Source organism: Cydia pomonella, chromosome 1, assembly GCF_033807575.1.
Source record: "Cydia pomonella isolate Wapato2018A chromosome 1, ilCydPomo1, whole genome shotgun sequence".
In the NCBI taxonomy this organism is placed as follows: Eukaryota; Metazoa; Arthropoda; class Insecta; order Lepidoptera; family Tortricidae; genus Cydia; species Cydia pomonella.
Genome location: NC_084703.1, coordinates 31,237,916 through 31,256,231, shown reverse-complemented (window position 1 = coordinate 31,256,231; position 18,316 = coordinate 31,237,916). Strand labels below are relative to the sequence as shown.

The following is an 18,316-nucleotide window of genomic DNA, read 5'->3' as shown; positions in this document are numbered from 1 at the left end:
GGCGGCCCTATCGCATGGCCTCCACGCAGTCCAGATCTCACTCCATTGGATTTTTACCTTTGGAGTGACGTAAAACGAATTGTTTATGAACAAGAGTCCAATACTGTACTAGAACTCCGCCAAAGAATATGCAACGCATTTGACGAAATAAGGGCTAGCAATTCTCTTCGCAGAATTAAAAATAATCACAGGCGTCGAGCGGAGCTGTGTCAAGAACAACACGGTGGTCATTTTGAACACCTGTTAAATTATGTTTAAAATAATCTTTTTTATGTTTTAGTTGGTCTGGTATGCAGTAGCTTTTATTGTTTTGTATTTATTTATTAAATTGTACAGTTTAAAAACAAATCGTTTTACTTGTTCAAAATTTAACTTGTTAAGTAGCTTGCAAATAAAAGTTTAGGTAATGCACTTTGTTATTCACCTACCAATTATTTTCGTTGTTATCAGTGCAGCACTGATAAGATTACAAGTACTTACATAGAAGTATTTATTGACATAAGATCCATCAAATTTCCCGCCATACTGATGGCACTTGACGTATCCTAGTTAAACTTTATTATACTGTAGGATGACCATGTATTCAATGGTTACTTGTTTTAACTATGTTTTCACTTTTAATTAATTAAACAGTGAAGAAATAACGCGAGACCTCGCCGAATAAGTTTAATTTGGGCTAAATTTTAATATTATTCCACTCCTGTTCACGGAATAAAAATCATCGTGTATATATACAAGAATTGCTCGTTTAAAGGTATAAGATTAGTTTCACACTGACATATGCACTAACGTCTGCGTAACTTTCTACTTTGTACACATCTTCTCGCTCGCATTAATATGCCAGTACGAGCGAATATGTCAGTGTAATGGACACACGTGGTAGGTAGCCGTACAGTTCGTAGTCGATTTAAAAAGCGGACATTGCTGAATTTTTTTTTTATAAAATCTGTGGTTTAGCAATTTTAAAGTAGGTGGCTTCAATTTCGTATATTATTCAAAGTGGAGTTCATTAGAAAATGCGAATAATGTAAACCAATTTACCTTCGTACCTAACTGATAAGAAATATAATATTCGCATTGACACTTTGCAAGTAGGTTGCCTAGTAAAATGATTTTCTGAGTTATTTGAACTTAACAGATTAAACATTAAAGGTACTAAATCCTGGCTTAATAAAAACAATTGTACCTTAGCGTTTTTTCTTAAAAATGAGATCGATAACTTGAAAAATGATAACGCCTGCGAAATTGTAATAGCAAGCAAAATATAAATGAATAAAACTTGGAAACCACAAATAAAATAGCTCATATTATAATTGAATATGAAGGTACAAAAATTTGGCTTTTATAGAATTTATCAATAACCACGGGAATATAGCGTAATAAAGTACACCCGCCATTCTGACTGTCAGGATGGCGGGTGTACTATTTTTTGCTGATAACTTTGTGTACCGTGAGGTACAATTTTTTTTAAAGGAGGTACTAAATAGTACAAATTAGGTACAAAAATATGGTATGGTTTTCATTTAATTTTATTTATGTACACCCGCCATTCTGACTCTCACGAATCCTCACATATCAATTTTTAAAATGATCATACCAAAAGTAAAGAAACTCACGATGGCGGCCATTTTTTAAAATTTTTAACTACAAATTAGTATTATAAGGTATCTTTCGAATTGTCAGATTTTTATTTTCATCATGATTAGAGCAGAAATGAAGAAATTTAAAATGGCGGCCGTTTGTTCCAATTTTGATTACAGATTCATCAATTTATCAATTATTGTCATGATCAGACCAATGAATTCAAAAAATAAGAAATTCAAGGTGGTCATTATTGACCCCAGGTTTTTGTAAAGTCCTTCTGCACACCCTCTGGTCTCGATTTCCAACTCAATTTCACCAACTTGTCAATTTTCTGTACATTTCTGGGTTGGTAAGTAACGATGGTACATATTAGGCCTCAGCTTCATACAGGATAAAATCATGATAAAATAAAATTAAGTTTGTGGGAGGGATTGCTAGAGACGCTAGACAACACGCAGCAGCAGAGAATACGCATGAAATACTTCAGTGGTTGTTTTTTACCGGATCAGCATTAGGTATACACTATCTAAATGAATGAGGCAGTTAAGAATTAATACACAATTATTTGGTTTCAATCATCCAATCTATATTTGTTCATTTACAAATTAAGGGTGACATTAACATGTAAACCGTAACAGGTTCAAAATGAGTTGTTTTTTACAGATGTCAACTTGTCATAATCAGGGGACCTACTTCTTTCTTTAGTTTCGCTCAGCACGTTTTTTGGAGGAGAGTTACTATGTCTACGCTTAGGCACGGCCTGGACGCACGTGACGGCGAAGCGGCGAGCAGCAAATCAAGGCCGTTCATACATTTGGTCGAGCGCAATGTATGCATGGCCTTGATTTGACTATTTTAGACCAATATTTTAGTTATGAGGTCAAAATAAATAAGATAAGATGCGTTAGAAGGAGGTGCCTTAGACGACATACACTCTTGGTCGAAACCGCGGAGGTTAACCTTTTGAACACCAGACGGCAAAGAAAACTGAACTTTATGAAGTCCCGCGGAAGTCCCTATTGCATTGGCGAAGCTGTCTGCTGTAGCCGTCGTTGGCAAGACATTCCGATGACGGCCAAAGCCGAATGTGGCGGTTAAAAGGTTAAGGACTACCGCCACCGTGGTTGCAGCCATAACTGCGTATTGATGTGCCCTCACACACACAAGTTACAACCTCAAAAAGGAGTTTAGCAGCATTACATGAGCTCAAGTTTTAATTTAACCACCTACCGAATAGGTGTTTTCAAAGGTGGATTTACAATGGTCAAATAAATTTCACGGTCACTTTATTCATAGAAGAGATCAGTGATCGAGATTTCTTATATCTAAAGGACTAGTATTTAATCACATAGACCCATTTTAATCGAAAAACAGATCACTAATTAAGTAACTTTAATCTAGATCATCACAGTTAATCTACACAATAACAACATTGTTTATGTTAGGTATTTGAGTTCACCAAAATAAATAGGTACATTGCAATTAAGGCTACAAAACGTCAAAGCCCCATATAATTTGGTTCAAAATTGAAATGATTAAAGTTTGAAATTTTGCTGGAATCAATTAAAAAAAGATATTGGATACAGTCCTCTCCTTGCCTGTCTGGGTAAAATGATCTGACATATTTAAATTAAGTTTGTGCAATTAATTTTTCGACTAGGCCAAGGGAACCTGGTCATGGGAAAGAATCTTCCTTCCCACATGGTAATCATGGTCAGATGATGTTACAGCTACGGTATGCTCCAGGTACTGGATGAACGGGAATTTAATATGAAAATCCGGAATTTGATAGAATCAGGAGCATGCCCTTAGGGTGGTATTCCACCTGTCCAATTTCTTGGTCCAATGTGTATTTGTACATCCTAAGTTACAGCTCAGAGAAAACTTCATAATATCAATACACACTGTCACACTCCAAACTACCGGCCATTTTAGTTTTTGGATATAGGTCAAAACTATTGAAATTCTTGGTCAAGTGCATTCAATTGCCAAAAGTTATTATTATTTTCAAATGCGTAATGTGAATGATGACCATTGAATAATATTCTAAAATATTGCTTGAAAATTTTCTAGGAAATTTGGAACATCTCATTTGTATATCTACATTTTGTTTCAAATGACATTCTATACAGTTAATTATGCCACATAACGTAAGTATAATGTAACAAAAACAATAACGCCTTAAATACTAGCTAATTATTCTAGTACTGTTTCATTCAGATCTACAACAAAACTCGAGTAACAGGTGTACAACAGACTGTAGGATTAGGTACAAACTAAAGGAACAACTGAATGGGGTTGGCAACTGTCAAAGGTTTGCATAGATGGCGCCATCATAGCTTGCCCCTGTCTCTAGTTTTGTTCTATGAGATTTGGCTTAAAGTACTGGAATCCAGGTCACAAAATTCCACAAAAAAAACAAGAATTTGACACAATTCTAGGGATTGACAGGGCAAGCTATGATGGCGCCATCTGTTTAATACTTCGACCGGCCAACCCCATTGTAACAACTCATTCTTGTGCCATAGATGATTTGTATGTCAATAATAAATTCATTTAGATTTATTGTCCTATAAAAAGTGGGTGTATAATATATCCCTAGCATTTGTTATTTAGCTGTGTATCTGTGCTTCAAATCCTGTAACAAAAAATGGAACCAGTTCCCGGTATCTCATTCAATTGAAATTTGGAGTACTATTATAATGCTGGTTACAATACAATAATATGCTACCATGGAGTTGATCTGAAGACTATACATACAGTCGGAAGGTAGCCAAAGGAACTCCTCAATGAAAAACACAAACACAACGAGTTAAGGCTTATTAGAAGCAGGAGTCGTAACCGGTATTTAACATTTTTGGAATATCTTTCTGAAATACTTAACACCTTTCTATTTTTATTTTAATATGTGTGTTTATTAGCCTCAATCTATAAAATGAATGATTTAAAGAACAAAAAAGTCACGGTTTACGATTAACCGAAATCATTAACCGGTTAATTGTATGAAGGAAATACCGGTACTCGACCCATCAGACATACAAATAAGAAGTACATTCAGCAATAAAAGTGTGTCACAAAACAAATAGACAGTTACTTGTTACAAAACTGATTTTATGAATAGCCATCTAGTTGTTAAGTCCACAGTCTAAACTAACAAGGAAAGCTTAGCAATGTTTGTTTGTATTTATTCATCTTTTTTAGTATCCTTAAATAGATGTTGCTTGGCTAATGTGTATGCCACACCTATGGTCAGACAAGACACCACGGTCCCCTGGGCGGCTACTCGCAACTGCATGAGGAATACACTTGTACTCATTTTACCTCGAGTTTTGAATTTATAAGCCCCCACGCCACAAACGCCAATCAGTCCTAAGATACCTAGCAACATAAAAAAACACAAGTTAATGAATGCAAAATCAATTAAAATTACAAACTGATTGAGAGAGAATATACAAATGGAAAAAATATTTAGAAGACAGCAAAAATTTGAACTATTCCCAAAAATGTTAATGTTCAGTACCAGACATAGGAATCCGTGGGGCAAAATTTTTTGACAAGTAGGGAGTTCCTGCATTGATAAGCTCGACAATCGATGCTAGTTCTATATACTAGTGATCACTCAACAGTTTGCTTGTAAAAATACGTTTTTATTAAGAGTAAAAATAATCATTAAATGATAACTCAATGTACTCTTCTTCGTTTTTGAGACAAGACAATTTTATAATTTTACTCATCCCAATTTTTTTCGTTTTTCGTGAATGTCCTATTTACTATTGTTAAAGTAAACGACCAGAATTTGTTCCGTATTTTCGGGTATTAAGCGTCTAAAATTAAAGGAGTAAAATTATAAAATTATCTTGTCTAGTCTTAAAAACTTGACTGCGTGCTTCCTATACTGACTGATATTATTAACTTCTCACTCTCTAACGGCGAATTTCCGTCACTTTGGCGCAAAGCGTTTGTCATACCTCTGCCGAAAACAAATAATCCCTCGTTGGTTAGTCATTTCCGACCTATTTCTATACTCCCTTTTATGTCGAAAATCGCTGAAGCGGCGGCTCATAAACAGCTGTCAAGGTTTATTCTCTCACACAAACTTCTAAGCCCCTTTCAGTCTGGTTTTCGACCGGGACACAATGAAAAACGAAAATGAAAAAATGAAAAATATCTTTATTATCTATTTACAGACATATAGTAAGCATTTGCTGGGGCCTCTCTTTAGGCTTACAAAGCCTGTGTTGAGACGTCCCGCTCTTCCACAACCGTAATTACTTGTAGTTACATTATATTACAAAATTACAGAAAATCTTTTTTTTTTTAGGTATTTATATATATTTATTACATATATTTTTAATGTTTAGGATAGGAGTGTGTTCATGTGTGTGTGTGTGTGTGTGTGTATGTGTGTGTAAGCGTGCGTGCGCTTGGGAATACATTCTTTACAGTTGGAGTAGTTGCTCCGTCTCATGATAATTTTTTGCCTGAAGCCATTTTGGAATAACTGTTTTACAGTGATGGTAATTTTTTCCATATATGTTGAGATACCTATTTATTACATTATACAGGTGATTTGATAATTTGTAAAATTGTCTTCTTGCAAATATGGTTTTAGTCTTATTATTCACAACAACATCTTTCCTTCTTCTATTTTCTGTACTAGAATCATATGGCAAGGATCTATGTACTTTTAAAACTGTGGACATTATTGTATATAGTTGCCTAACAGTTAGGAGGTTAGATATGGTGTACAGTCTTTCTGTGGAGAATCTTCGTTTTTTAAAATACATTACTTTAATCAAGCCACGCTGTGATCGTTCTACCTGAATATATTTGGTTTTTGCTGCCCCTCCCCAAACCGGTATGCAATATCTCAATACTGGTTGAACCAAAGTTATATAAAGGGTGTAGCAGGATAGCCTAGGAAAAATTGCCCCCAGCGATTTTGGGCCGAAACTGTAATCAAACGATGCCTTTTGGGGAGGTTATACTCTGCACAAAGTTTCATCCCTCTGTTACCCCCTGGGGGTGAAAAAAACCCGATTAACCCCAAAACTGTTTTAATTATTTTTTCCTAAACTATGAAAGTGACGAATTTCAAATTTCGTACAAATATTAATAAGACTAAAAGCTATGTGCTAAAAAAATATTAACCCCCTAACCATTGAAATTCTTGTAAAAAAAACAAAATAAAAAAAGAATCAACCTGTATATCAAGTTTGGCTCATGGTACCACACCATTTTTTTTTTCAAAAATGAACCAGTTTATATTCTACATGATACAAAAGTTTCATGGACCTATTCCAGAAGGAACATTGCGAAATTAATATGTATTGGCTCTTTGGTGCGTACTATTCATTGAACTCCCACTAAGAGCCTTGCATTATTAATAAACAATGGCTTGCGATCGGACCGCTGCTCGTGCCCGATTTGAAAAAGGCGGGGATAAAGAAGTATGAATCAAACTCATTTGTACATGGATCTCAAGTTTGGCTCATGGTACACACACCATTTTTTTTTCAAAAATGTACCAATTTATATTCTATATTATATAAAAGTTTCATGGACCTACTCCAGAAGGAACATTGCGAAATTAAAATAAACGTACTATTTCGTAGCTACTAATCATTATACTCGTATCATGCTTCATACGCGACGTCTCGGACCCGAAAACAAAATAATTTAAAAAAACCGGCCAAGAGCATGTCGGGCCACGCTCAGTGTAGGGTTCCGTAGTTACTCTTCCGTCACAATAAGCTAAACTGGAGCTTAAAGTATAGTAAATTGTTAACCAAGGGATGAAACGGTACCTTTCACGTGAGTTAAACAAATAGGCAAATTTGCATAATCAGTACCTAATTAAAGTATGTCTTTTTACTATGAAGGGGAAACTTTTTGCGATAACTCAAAAATAGCTAAACTGATCATGTCCGCTATAGTTTTCATTTAATGTTTTTTTTTAAGCTCTTCTTCCACGATTTTTTTAATTTTTTTTGGACCTATAGTTCAAAAGTTAGAGGAGGGGGGGGGGGGCACATTTTTTTTTCTTTCGGAGCGATTATCTCCGTATATATTCAAGCAAAATACAAAAATACACCCCCACTTTACGTGTAGGGGAGGTACCCTCAAAAAAATTAAATTTTTAGATTTTATTGTACGACTTTGTCGGCTTTATTGGTTTATATATCCATGCCAAATTTCAGCATTCTAGCACTAGCGATCACGGAGCAAAGCCTCGGACAGACAGACAGACAGACAGGCAGGCGGACATGGCGAAACTATAAGGGTTCCTAGTTGACTACGGAACCCTAAAAATGTTTTTATAAATACAAATGAGTTTGATTCATACTTCTTTATCCCCACCTTTTTCAAATCGGGCACGAGCAGCGCCAGCGGTCCGATCGCAAGCCATTGTTTATTAATAATGCAAGGCTCTTAGTGGGAGTTCAATGAATAGTACGCACCAAAGAGCCAATACATATTAATTTCGCAATGTTCCTTCTGAAGTAGGTCCATGAAACTTTTGTATCATGTAGAATATAAACTGGTTCATTTTTGAAAAAAAAAAATGGTGTGGTACCATGAGCCAAACTTGATATACAGGTTGATTCTTTTTTTATTTTTGTTTTTTTTACAAGAATTTCAATGGTTAGGGGGTTAATATTTTTTTAGCACATAGCTTTTAGTCTTATTAATATTTGTACGAAATTTGAAATTCGTCACTTTCATAGTTTAGGAAAAAATAATTAAAACAGTTTTGGGGTTAATCGGGTGTTTTTCACCCCCAGGGGGTAACAGAGGGATGAAACTTTGTGCAGAGTATAACCTCCCCAAAAGGCATCGTTTGATTACAGTTTCGGCCCAAAATCGCTGGGGGCAATTTTTCCTAGGCTATCCTGCTACACCCTTTCTTTTAAAAGGTCTCTACTGGATATCTTTGATTCAGAGTTCGTTCTTGGCACAACCTCTCTTAATGTTTTGAAAATCCAAGTCAGTTTACGTAGTCGTCCAGAAACATGTTCGAGGTGTGGATACCAGGAGAGGCGCTGGTCTAGAAATATACCTAGATATTTGGTGGTCGTTACCTTTTAATCCCTCCTCAGCGTTAGCTCTAACATCATCCCATGTTTTACCAGTAAAAGTAACAGCTGTGTCATCGGCATAAGAGTAAATTTTAGCATTTTTTAATTGAATATTACACAAATCATTGATATAATATAAATGAGAAAAAGCGTCGGACCGAGTACGCTACCTTGAGGAACACCATAGGTCACTTCTTTGGCTACACTTATATAATTTTCTAATTTAGTTTGCTGACTTCTGTTTTTAAGGTAGTCTTCGAATAGAGCCAGTGGGGTTCCTCTTACTCCAACTTTTTCCAATTTATGTAAAAGGATGGGGAGAGAGACAGTGTCGAAGGCCTTTTTTAAATCTAAGAAGACCGTCATGCACTTCTCACGTCTGTCTCATCTCACATAGCACCTGTACCGCGCCGCTCAAAGTGACCGAGGACATCAGGCGGGGCATGGAGAACCAAATGGTCACAGTACTTATCCTCGTTGACTTCTCAAATGCTTTCAATACTGTCGACCATGACGTTTTCCTTGCACTACTTGAGCACCTCAACGTGTCGCCTTGTGGCTTAATTTGGTTCTCGGCGTATCTTTGTGGACGTCAGCAAGCCGTACGTGTCGACCGCACTTTGTCCGAATGGTGTGACTTAGCCACTGATAGCAGGAGGTATTCTTTCACCCCTATTGTTTTCTATCTTTGTCAATTTTATAACTCTGGACCTTCGCTGCTCGTACCATCTCTACGCCGACGACCTGCAACTCTATGACCGGTGTAACATTGCTGACCTTACTGCCACCATTGATAAGTTAAATCTGGATCTCATACACATCCAACATTGGTCTCAGAAGTTCGGTCTATTCGTTAACCCCTCCAAGTGTCAGGCCATTGTCATAGACGGCGCCCGACAGCTCCTTAAACTCGAATTTATACCTCCTGTATACTTTAATGGCACGCCTATTCCCTACAGCCAAAGTGTAAAAGACTTGGGTGCCTATCTCGATAGTACCCTGAGCTGGAAGACACAGATAGCTGAAATAAGCCGCAAAGTTACTGGTTCCCTTCTTGCTCTCACCAGACTTAAACACTGTTTTACCTATTAAAACCAAAATATTACTAGTACAAACATTAATCTTATCAATAATCGACTATGGTGATGTGTGTTATCCGGACTTAAATGAGGAGCCCTTGGACAAATTAGATTGTATAATGAATATTTTGTATTCGTTTTGTTTTTTGTCTCCGCAAATACGATCATGTCTCCTCATTCCGCTCAAAACTTGGCTGGTTTCCTATTCGTATTCGGCGCAATATTCGCATGCTCTGCACCCTCTTTTCTGTTCTTAACGACCCTCAGTCCCCCGAATATTTAAAATCTTTCTTCCATTACTATGGTGTCTCTCATGTCCGCCAGCTTCGCTCTTCTGGCAATCTATCTCTGTCTATACCATCTCACCGAACTGGAATGTATACCGAATGTATTTGTATCAATATTATATATGTATGTTTATGTTTGTGTATTTCTTATGATTGTATTGTGTTCGTACATTTACCTAATGGTATCATCTATAACTCATATTTTTACACCGCCTACAACTTATCTGCTTTGCCTAAAGGTTGACTGGTAGAGAATGCCTTACGGCATTAAGTTCGCCTATTGTACAGTGTGTTTTCTTATGTGCAATAACGATTATGAATGAATGAATACTTTATTGCGAATACTTTAAAGCAAAAAGGGTGCAATGATGGTGCGTTACGAGGGTTGCTACTTATATATCCGGAAACAAAAAAACAAACAAACGTACACGGCTGAAAATGGTTTTATTGTTTTTCAAAGTATTCCCCTTGATGATCTATGCACTTTTGCATTTGTGTGAACCAATTTTTGAAGCACTTCTGCCACTCCGCCTGAGGTACCTCCATAACGTGTTGTTTGAATGCGTCGACAGCATCTTCAGCGGTCGAAAATCGTTGACCGCGTAATTTATTTTTTATATTGGGAAATAAATAAAAATCATTGGGTGCCAAGTCAGGGCTGTACGGCGGATGACCCGTTAATTCCACATTTTGACCTTCCAAAAATAGAGTTGCTTCGCGTGACGTATGACAGCTGGCATTGTCATGATGAAGAATGATTCTTCGTCGCTGGTTAGTTAGAATTTGTTCAAATACTTCCGGTAAGCAAATGGTCGTGTACCAATCTGAATTAACCGTTTTACGGTTTTCTAGTGGCACTGAAGCTACATGGCCATTAATACCAAAGAAGCAGGCCACCATTCGTTTCAATGTACTTTTTGCAGGAGTAACTTTCGTAGGGTTCGGCTCATTTTAAAACACCCATACCGTTGATTGTTGCTTCGTTTCGGGATCGTATGCATAGATCCAGGGTTCGTCACCTGTATAGATGTTATAAACGGCCTTTGAGTCACCACGGTTATATTTTTTTAACATTTTATTGCACCTTTCGACGCGAGCATCTTTTTGCTCCTTAGTTATGTTGTGCGGTATCCAACGCAAACAATTTTTTTTTACAGCTAAATGATCATGTAATATGCTATTAATGCTAGTCATAGAAATACCCAGAGTCGCCTCTATCTCGCGGTACGTAACATGTCGGTCGTCCATTATAAGTTTTCGCACAGCCTCAATATTTTGTGGTACAACGACCGATTTCGGGCGACCTGCCTTAACTTCGTCCGTAAGCATACTACGTCCACGATTGAACTCACTAAACCAGTGATACACAGTAGTTTTAGATGGAGCTTCATCACCAAAAGTTGAAGTTAGTTAATCTATGCACTGTTGTTGCGTTAAACCACGCCGAAAATCATAATAAATCATAGCACGAATATTTTCACGAGTAAGTTCCATTCTTGCAGCGAGATGACATTTAAAACCCGTCAAAAACAAAACACTAGCGTTAATAAGAAACAAAAAAAATATACCGGCTAGTACTTAAAAAAGTTCAAATTTTACCATGGAGGTCATATACTATTTAAGAAGATTGTAATCCCGGTTTCCGGATATATAAATAGCAGCCCTCGTACTAGTGGCAAATCATTCACATATATTAAAAACAGTAATGGATTAAATAAAATAAAATAAAACCGAAGAAGAGTACATTAATTTTACTATTAATAAAAACATATTTTTACAAGCAAACCCTTGAGTGATCACTAGTATATAGAACTAGCATCGATAGTTATTCGCTTCAATTGTTGTTTACTCTGAGAGTACGTCTGAATGTCTGTCAAGTTAGACCAGTTTGACAATACTGACTCCCCTCGAATGCGGCTGAGTTTATCGATACAGGAACTCCCTACTTGTCAAACAATTTTGCCCCGCGGATTCCTGTCTGTTTATTACCATACATCGGGGAACTTTGTTTATTGTAAAATAATTACCAAACTATGAATTAAAAATAGACAGTAAACTTCAAAAGCGCTTAGAAATATTAAAATAATATTGGTTTTTATAGTTTATACCTGTTTTTTGGCTAGTGTAAAACATTCCTGCACCAAAAACCCCGATGTATTTTCATTACATATTAATGTTTCTTATTTTTTCTATATCTAAGTTATAGCAAAGATACATTGATTGAATCAGATCAGACGCGGATACAAGGGGGGGCCATAGGGGCAATGGCCCCCCCCTAAAACCCTGGCTCTCACATTACTAAATTGAGTAAATTTTATTTTCTGTGCAAAAATATATGATTTTCTCAAAATGGCCCCCCCCTAAGCCAAATCTTGTATCCGCGCCTGAATCAGATGTGTAAAATAAAAGACAATTTCGTGTTTTTCCTATTCGATTTCGAATTTGGCAGGTAAGGAAATTGGGGCTCCTTCTCTTTACATTGTTTGACAATTCAGTAACGTTTTTTTCATAGACTTTACCTCGCTATTACAATCAATTCTCTTTGGTTATAGTGTATTATATATTCAATTCAATTCGTTTTATTGCAGATAACAATGATAACATATGATCCATTTTACATAAAAATTACGTACGCACAAAGATATTAGTGTACAAAGTTAAAAAAAAAATCTAATAAAATTCAAATTACAATCACAAAAGAAATAAATGACAAGGCATTTTTTTTTACAGTGTATAATATATGTAGTGGTATTTAGAATAGATTACATGTTATTGTACTAAGGTTAATGTGACTAGTTCCGTCTACCGGACTATGCCGTCATATACGCACCTGCGTTGAATCTAAGCACAGTAAGCTGCTGCCGACTCAGTTGATAAAGCAAAATACATTACTGCTGATAGCTCATATTGAGAATATTATGTTAAATGTTTGAATGCACATATGTGATAGAAATATGCATGTTTAGTTTCATCTAGCAGACTAAAAAAAACTTCTTTATGTTGCAGAAAAATCTTATAAGACAGAATAATTTTTTTTACGGGAAATTCCATCTACCTGTTTTGAACTACCTCAAAAACATGACAGAATTAGACACATTGACCTTATTTTTGTTTTCATAATTCTACTATCTCATTTATAATTTTACTAAAAGTACCTGAATAGACTAGAGGTACTTATATTTTTTCAAGGTTACTTTATTACTACTACTATTACTAAATACCTGTAAATTGATAAGTTTGATACTTCACTTGAGAAAACACACCCTTCTAATGATAAAATAATATTAGCAGTGGCCTATTGCATAATAAAAGCCTATAGCTTGAATTTTATTATGCAAAATAGGACCCAGGTCTACCACTTGGCTCAGGTGGTTCGGGTCCCCTATTGAGGTTGACTACTGTGCGGATATAGATTTGTAATGGATTGTTTTTATGCTCTACAAGTAAAAAGTACATACCTCAATTAGATAGTGCCCTAAACAAAGCTACCAACCTTCTACATAGGGTCATTGTACTAGTTTCTGTCCAGCTCTAGTCCACTTGACGGAGTAGCAACTAATAGGTATATTTTATTTTAATTTGCTACTCGACGAAGCTTGTTGCGGAATTTATTTGCTACTTGCGAAATATATTTTTTTATGTAGATATATCTATTGTTTAGACATTAAGGATTGCAATAAGTCCAAATTTGTCCAGCAAGATAGTATTATGATTTTTCAAAGTGGACAAAACTAGCCCAATGACCCTATTAGAAAGACAGAATAATTATAATCTGGTTATTCAAAGTTCCTACGAAGGACTGGACAAAAAATGGAAAAAGAATCACATTTGCTGTATGGGAGCCCCACTTAAATATTTATTTTATTCTGTTTTTAATATTTGTTATTACAGCGGCAACAGAAATACATCATCTGTCAGTATCACGGTTCATGAGATACATCCTGGTGACAGACAGACAGACAAACGGACAGTGGAATCTTTGTAATATGGTCTCGTTTTTACCCTTTGGGTACGGAATTCTAAAAATAATAATGTTAATGACTTGAGTTTATTTTTAAGATGAACATGAGTGTTTTTGAAGAACTTTACCTATAATCATGAAGGGAGAATCCTTAGACTTCCTGGCCAATTTCTCCGACTGAGATTCATCATTATAATTGAAAACAGGGCGTGAGTTTGCCATGATTCTGTAATAAATAAAAGAGTTAACGTAAAACATTTTTTTGCTCCTATTACAATATATTCACTTCAAATTAAATACTGGATAGTTCCAGCGTGTAAACAAACTTACCTAATTATGAACTTGCGGACTGGCAGGTAATTTATATAATATTAAAAAAAATCTTTACATTGCATCACTACAAATCTATCTATGGTCAAGGTTAGACCAGTCAGTATGTTACGTTACGTCATTTTTTGACATTGGAATCAGTGTTGTCATATCTATCAACTTTTGGGTAGATCTGCCTATTTTGACTGCGTTCTACCTATCTACCTCCCTCGGCCTGACTCTACCTATTTTTCAAAATGGTACAATTGTAAGTAATTCTCAATACATGTGATGGAACAATACTTAATTTCTACCGAATTTAGATTCGATGTAATGAAAACTTGCCAAAGAAACAGCACTACAAGCAGATTCATTACCTACAAACAATGGAAATCCTCATTTTTGTTTCGATTTCTTTAATAAACACGTGTACTAACAAATACAATATTAAAGACTAATAAATAATTTGAAATTTTTTATACACATTTTAAATCATAAAAATGTACTTGCTATTGAGTGGTACATCTACCTGTTTTTCATTTTGAAACCACCCATTTCTACCTATTTTTGCACCCTGTTCTACCACTTCGGTAAAATTGTATGTCACAACACTAATTGGAATGAACGCAAGCGTTCAGTGGGAAAAATAAAGCATGCGTTCAGTGAAAATGTTTATTTAATTTTTCACGCAATGGCTTAATGATGAATGACCTTACTTGGACCTAACCAAACAATCAGAAGATGTACATTGTACGTTTACATACGAAGTTCTTAGGATGTGCATACATTTTTATTAAAAGTTATATATTTAGGTACAGGTCATGATCATTTAAATCGGTCAGATACGCTCGTATTTTGTGAGTGCGACAATGTGTCTGGCTGGCCGCGTCTCCGTGAGTATTGTATTCTTTGTTCTCCATGTAGGATAGAATCTAGTAGACGGACGGGCTGCAGTACGGTAGTAAGTGGCAGCCTCAGGGGGCCTACCGCGAAAACCGAAATTCGCAAATTGCGGGGATCTTTCTCTTTTACTCTCACTAAGACGCAATTAGAGTGACAGAGAAAACTGCCCGCAATTGACGAACTTTGGTTTTCGCGGTTATAGCCCAGGGCTGCAGGGCGGCTACCGGGAAAGTCGAAATTCGTCAATTACGGGCATTTTTCTCTGTCACTGATTACGTCTTACTAAGAGTAAAAGAGAAAGATCCCCGCAATTTGCGAATTTCAGTTTTCGCGGTAGGCCCCCAGGCATCCAATTTATTGGCGCAATATCACTAGATTGAAATTTTGTTAGAAGAAAAAAAAAGTGGCAATTTAAAAATTTTGGAGTGAAGGATCCGCCGTGGTCTACTGCACTAAAGCTCTGAAGGAAATTTTAAAGTCAGTGTGAAATAGAAAGTGTGTTACTATTTGGCCGTTGCTATCTAATTATTAGATGCGGACTTGACAGTCAGCATGACTGAGTCAGAGCGTGCTTGTTGAGATTATTTCAATTATTAATTACACATCGAAACAGAGACATAAAGAAGTAATAATTTATTAGTATACCTTACTTACCTTAGTCCTGATATTTCGGTGAGACGGAAAAAAAATCTAGCTAGGGCCTGTTGCAACGTGTGGATCTAATTGGCCCTATAAGATGGCTCCTAACAGGAGGCAGAGAAGCTTCCCCATATTTTAAATCTACCTCACCTTCTGTATCTCTCACCTATCGTACAGTCAGCTGCAGAGAAAAGGTACCTCCTCCCCCCCTGCATAGAAATTTGAAGTTAAAGGTGCTAAGCGAATAGTATTGCTGACTGTACATGGAATCTAGATAAGTGCCACACAACTAGATGGCGGAAGCCGGCCTTCGTTAAATTAATAGTATTTCAATGGGGAAGGCAAAAGGTTGTTATAGATGGAGCCAGCACAGGTTGCCCCTGTTTCTATGCGATTTGGGGCTAGCATCCAGGCCGTAACATTTCTTAAGAAACACCAACAATTTGGCACTTTTGGTACGATTGACTGACTGGAGATACATAGGGGAAACTAGACGTGTGCGCCGATTTAAAAACGATCGGCGACGGCGCTTCCCAAAAAATCGGCGACGGCGGCGTGTTTTCGGCGTGAAATCGGCGTGACCTTGACTTACAGGTTTCTAAAGAAAGATCATCTATTTGTTGTTTTTATTGAAAATTTGATCAATCCAGGGCGCTATATAAGTGAACTACGTATGGTTTTGAATAGGCTGTGAGTAAAATAGGCTTAGTAAATGAATGTAGGATAGGTATAATAACTTAATTTCCCTTGTAACTGGCTTGTATTAAGGGTTTACCTCAACCTGGTCCCAATGACCTTCGATCCTAACTGTAACTCTCCGTTTTCTCATGATTTCCATGCCTTATCGTATTAAAACTGAGGTAGTTTAACAAAATATAATCTAAAATATCTTTGAAATTTACTGAATATAGTGAACTGCTAAGGCTTCCCTTGGTTTTCTTGTCGTACAAGCACCATTTACACATTGCTGAGGAGGATTGCACCATTTACTCTTAGCATGGTTGATCTTAAAGCATTTCTATGTATTTCTTTTTGTTATTCCCATCAACCGGGTGAAAATAGTAGCACAGTTTGCTACAAGAACTTTTGTACCGAGTCACATTACCGTTCATGTTAGATGGCCCATTATGGAAAGGGCTTATAACTACCACAAAAATGCATGTTTGGTTAATTGAAAGGCCCAGGTGACTGTAACGATAGCACCGTGTGAAAAGAAAATGTCACGTCATTAATCGCGCGCTAGTTAGTTTTGCTTTTCTGTTGCATCTTGAGATCCCATGGTACATGAGCCCTGTGTTTTCGTTGCTTAATTAATTGTAAGCATTTCATGACGAAACATTCTACCTTGATGTGTGAAGTGAGGGCATAAAAATTCTAATGAATAGTTAAATGTGAATTCATAATTAACAGAGAAAAAACCTACTTCCTATATCGCTCCCTCATCTTTCTTGACGCTGAATACTGAGGATTCTAATCAGTAATTTTATTGGTGTGTCAAATACTTTGTACAACTGGCTTCATTTAATTAATAATTGATGTATTCAACAACTGTAACATATATAATACAAAAAAAATCTAAATTGTAATCCAAATACCAACTTGCAATAGCTAATTAACAACACTCAAGGTCACGCCGATCATTTATCGGCGGCGGCGGCGTGGCAAAAAAACCCGGCGGCGGCGGCGCCCCGGCGCGGCGCACACGTCTAGGGGAAACCTTTGTTGGCTTTACTACCGAAACAAAACTGCAAAATACTTTTGTTACAAAACCGTAAAAAAAAATATATATATATATAATTTATTTAAGAAAATACAAACAGTTCATCTTTATAACTAAACAACATTTTTTCACACAAGTTATCAGTTTTGTAATTTTAATTTACGATCTGTTAACTATTTATATTTTTGATATTTTATACAATACAAAACAATACAAATCCTCTTTATTGCACTACCTCAAAATAACATTTACAGGGAGACATAGATAATACATGAAAACAGAGGTGACAACAGGCGGTCTTATATTTAGAGACTATCTTACGCAGATCAACCTAAACCCAAACATAAGCAAAGCTTGTAGAAATTGGTATTCTTCGACGACATCCATACTTAAATTAGGAGGCCGTTATTATTTTTGCTAGTACACTCGCCCATGTCCTGACTGTTAACTATGTATCATTTTTTTCCAGTTTTTTGTTTCAATCTTATCTGCTAGAACACCAATTAGAAATATAAAAATATGGTTTAGCAAACCAATACGTCGGTAGAAAAAGGCGCAATATTCAAATTATGTACGGGAAATCGGACCCTCGCGCCTACTTTGTTCAAATTTGACGACTTCTACTGAAAAAATTGGTTTGCTATTGCCAGACTACATAATTTATGTATAATTGTGGTCCCAACAATTGCATCGTAAAGCCTTAGATTTATAAATAATATAAATATTGTTCTTCAAAATAGGTTAGGTACTTATCT

The 18,316-nt window shown here is 36.2% G+C and overlaps 1 protein-coding gene and 1 long non-coding RNA gene across 2 annotated transcripts; both read right to left on the bottom strand.

Annotated features, from left to right (window-relative positions):
- Nucleotides 1-1,204: 1,204 nt before the first annotated feature.
- On the bottom strand, nt 1,205-1,634 carry LOC133528481 (uncharacterized). Its single transcript, XR_009801002.1, has 2 exons — nt 1,598-1,634; nt 1,205-1,301 (listed from the first exon to the last, which is right to left on the bottom strand). It is a non-coding gene; the product is annotated as an uncharacterized LOC133528481 (long non-coding RNA).
- A 511-nt stretch (nt 1,635-2,145) lies between these two features.
- LOC133528458 (HIG1 domain family member 1C-like) lies at nt 2,146-14,513 on the bottom strand. The gene is made up of 3 exons (XM_061865855.1): nt 14,321-14,513; nt 14,119-14,216; nt 2,146-4,962 (listed from the first exon to the last, which is right to left on the bottom strand). The coding sequence occupies exons 2-3, from the start codon at nt 14,210-14,212 to the stop codon at nt 4,769-4,771; spliced, it is 288 nt and encodes a 95-aa protein (XP_061721839.1). The 5' UTR covers nt 14,213-14,216; nt 14,321-14,513; the 3' UTR covers nt 2,146-4,768.
- Nucleotides 14,514-18,316: the final 3,803 nt, after the last annotated feature.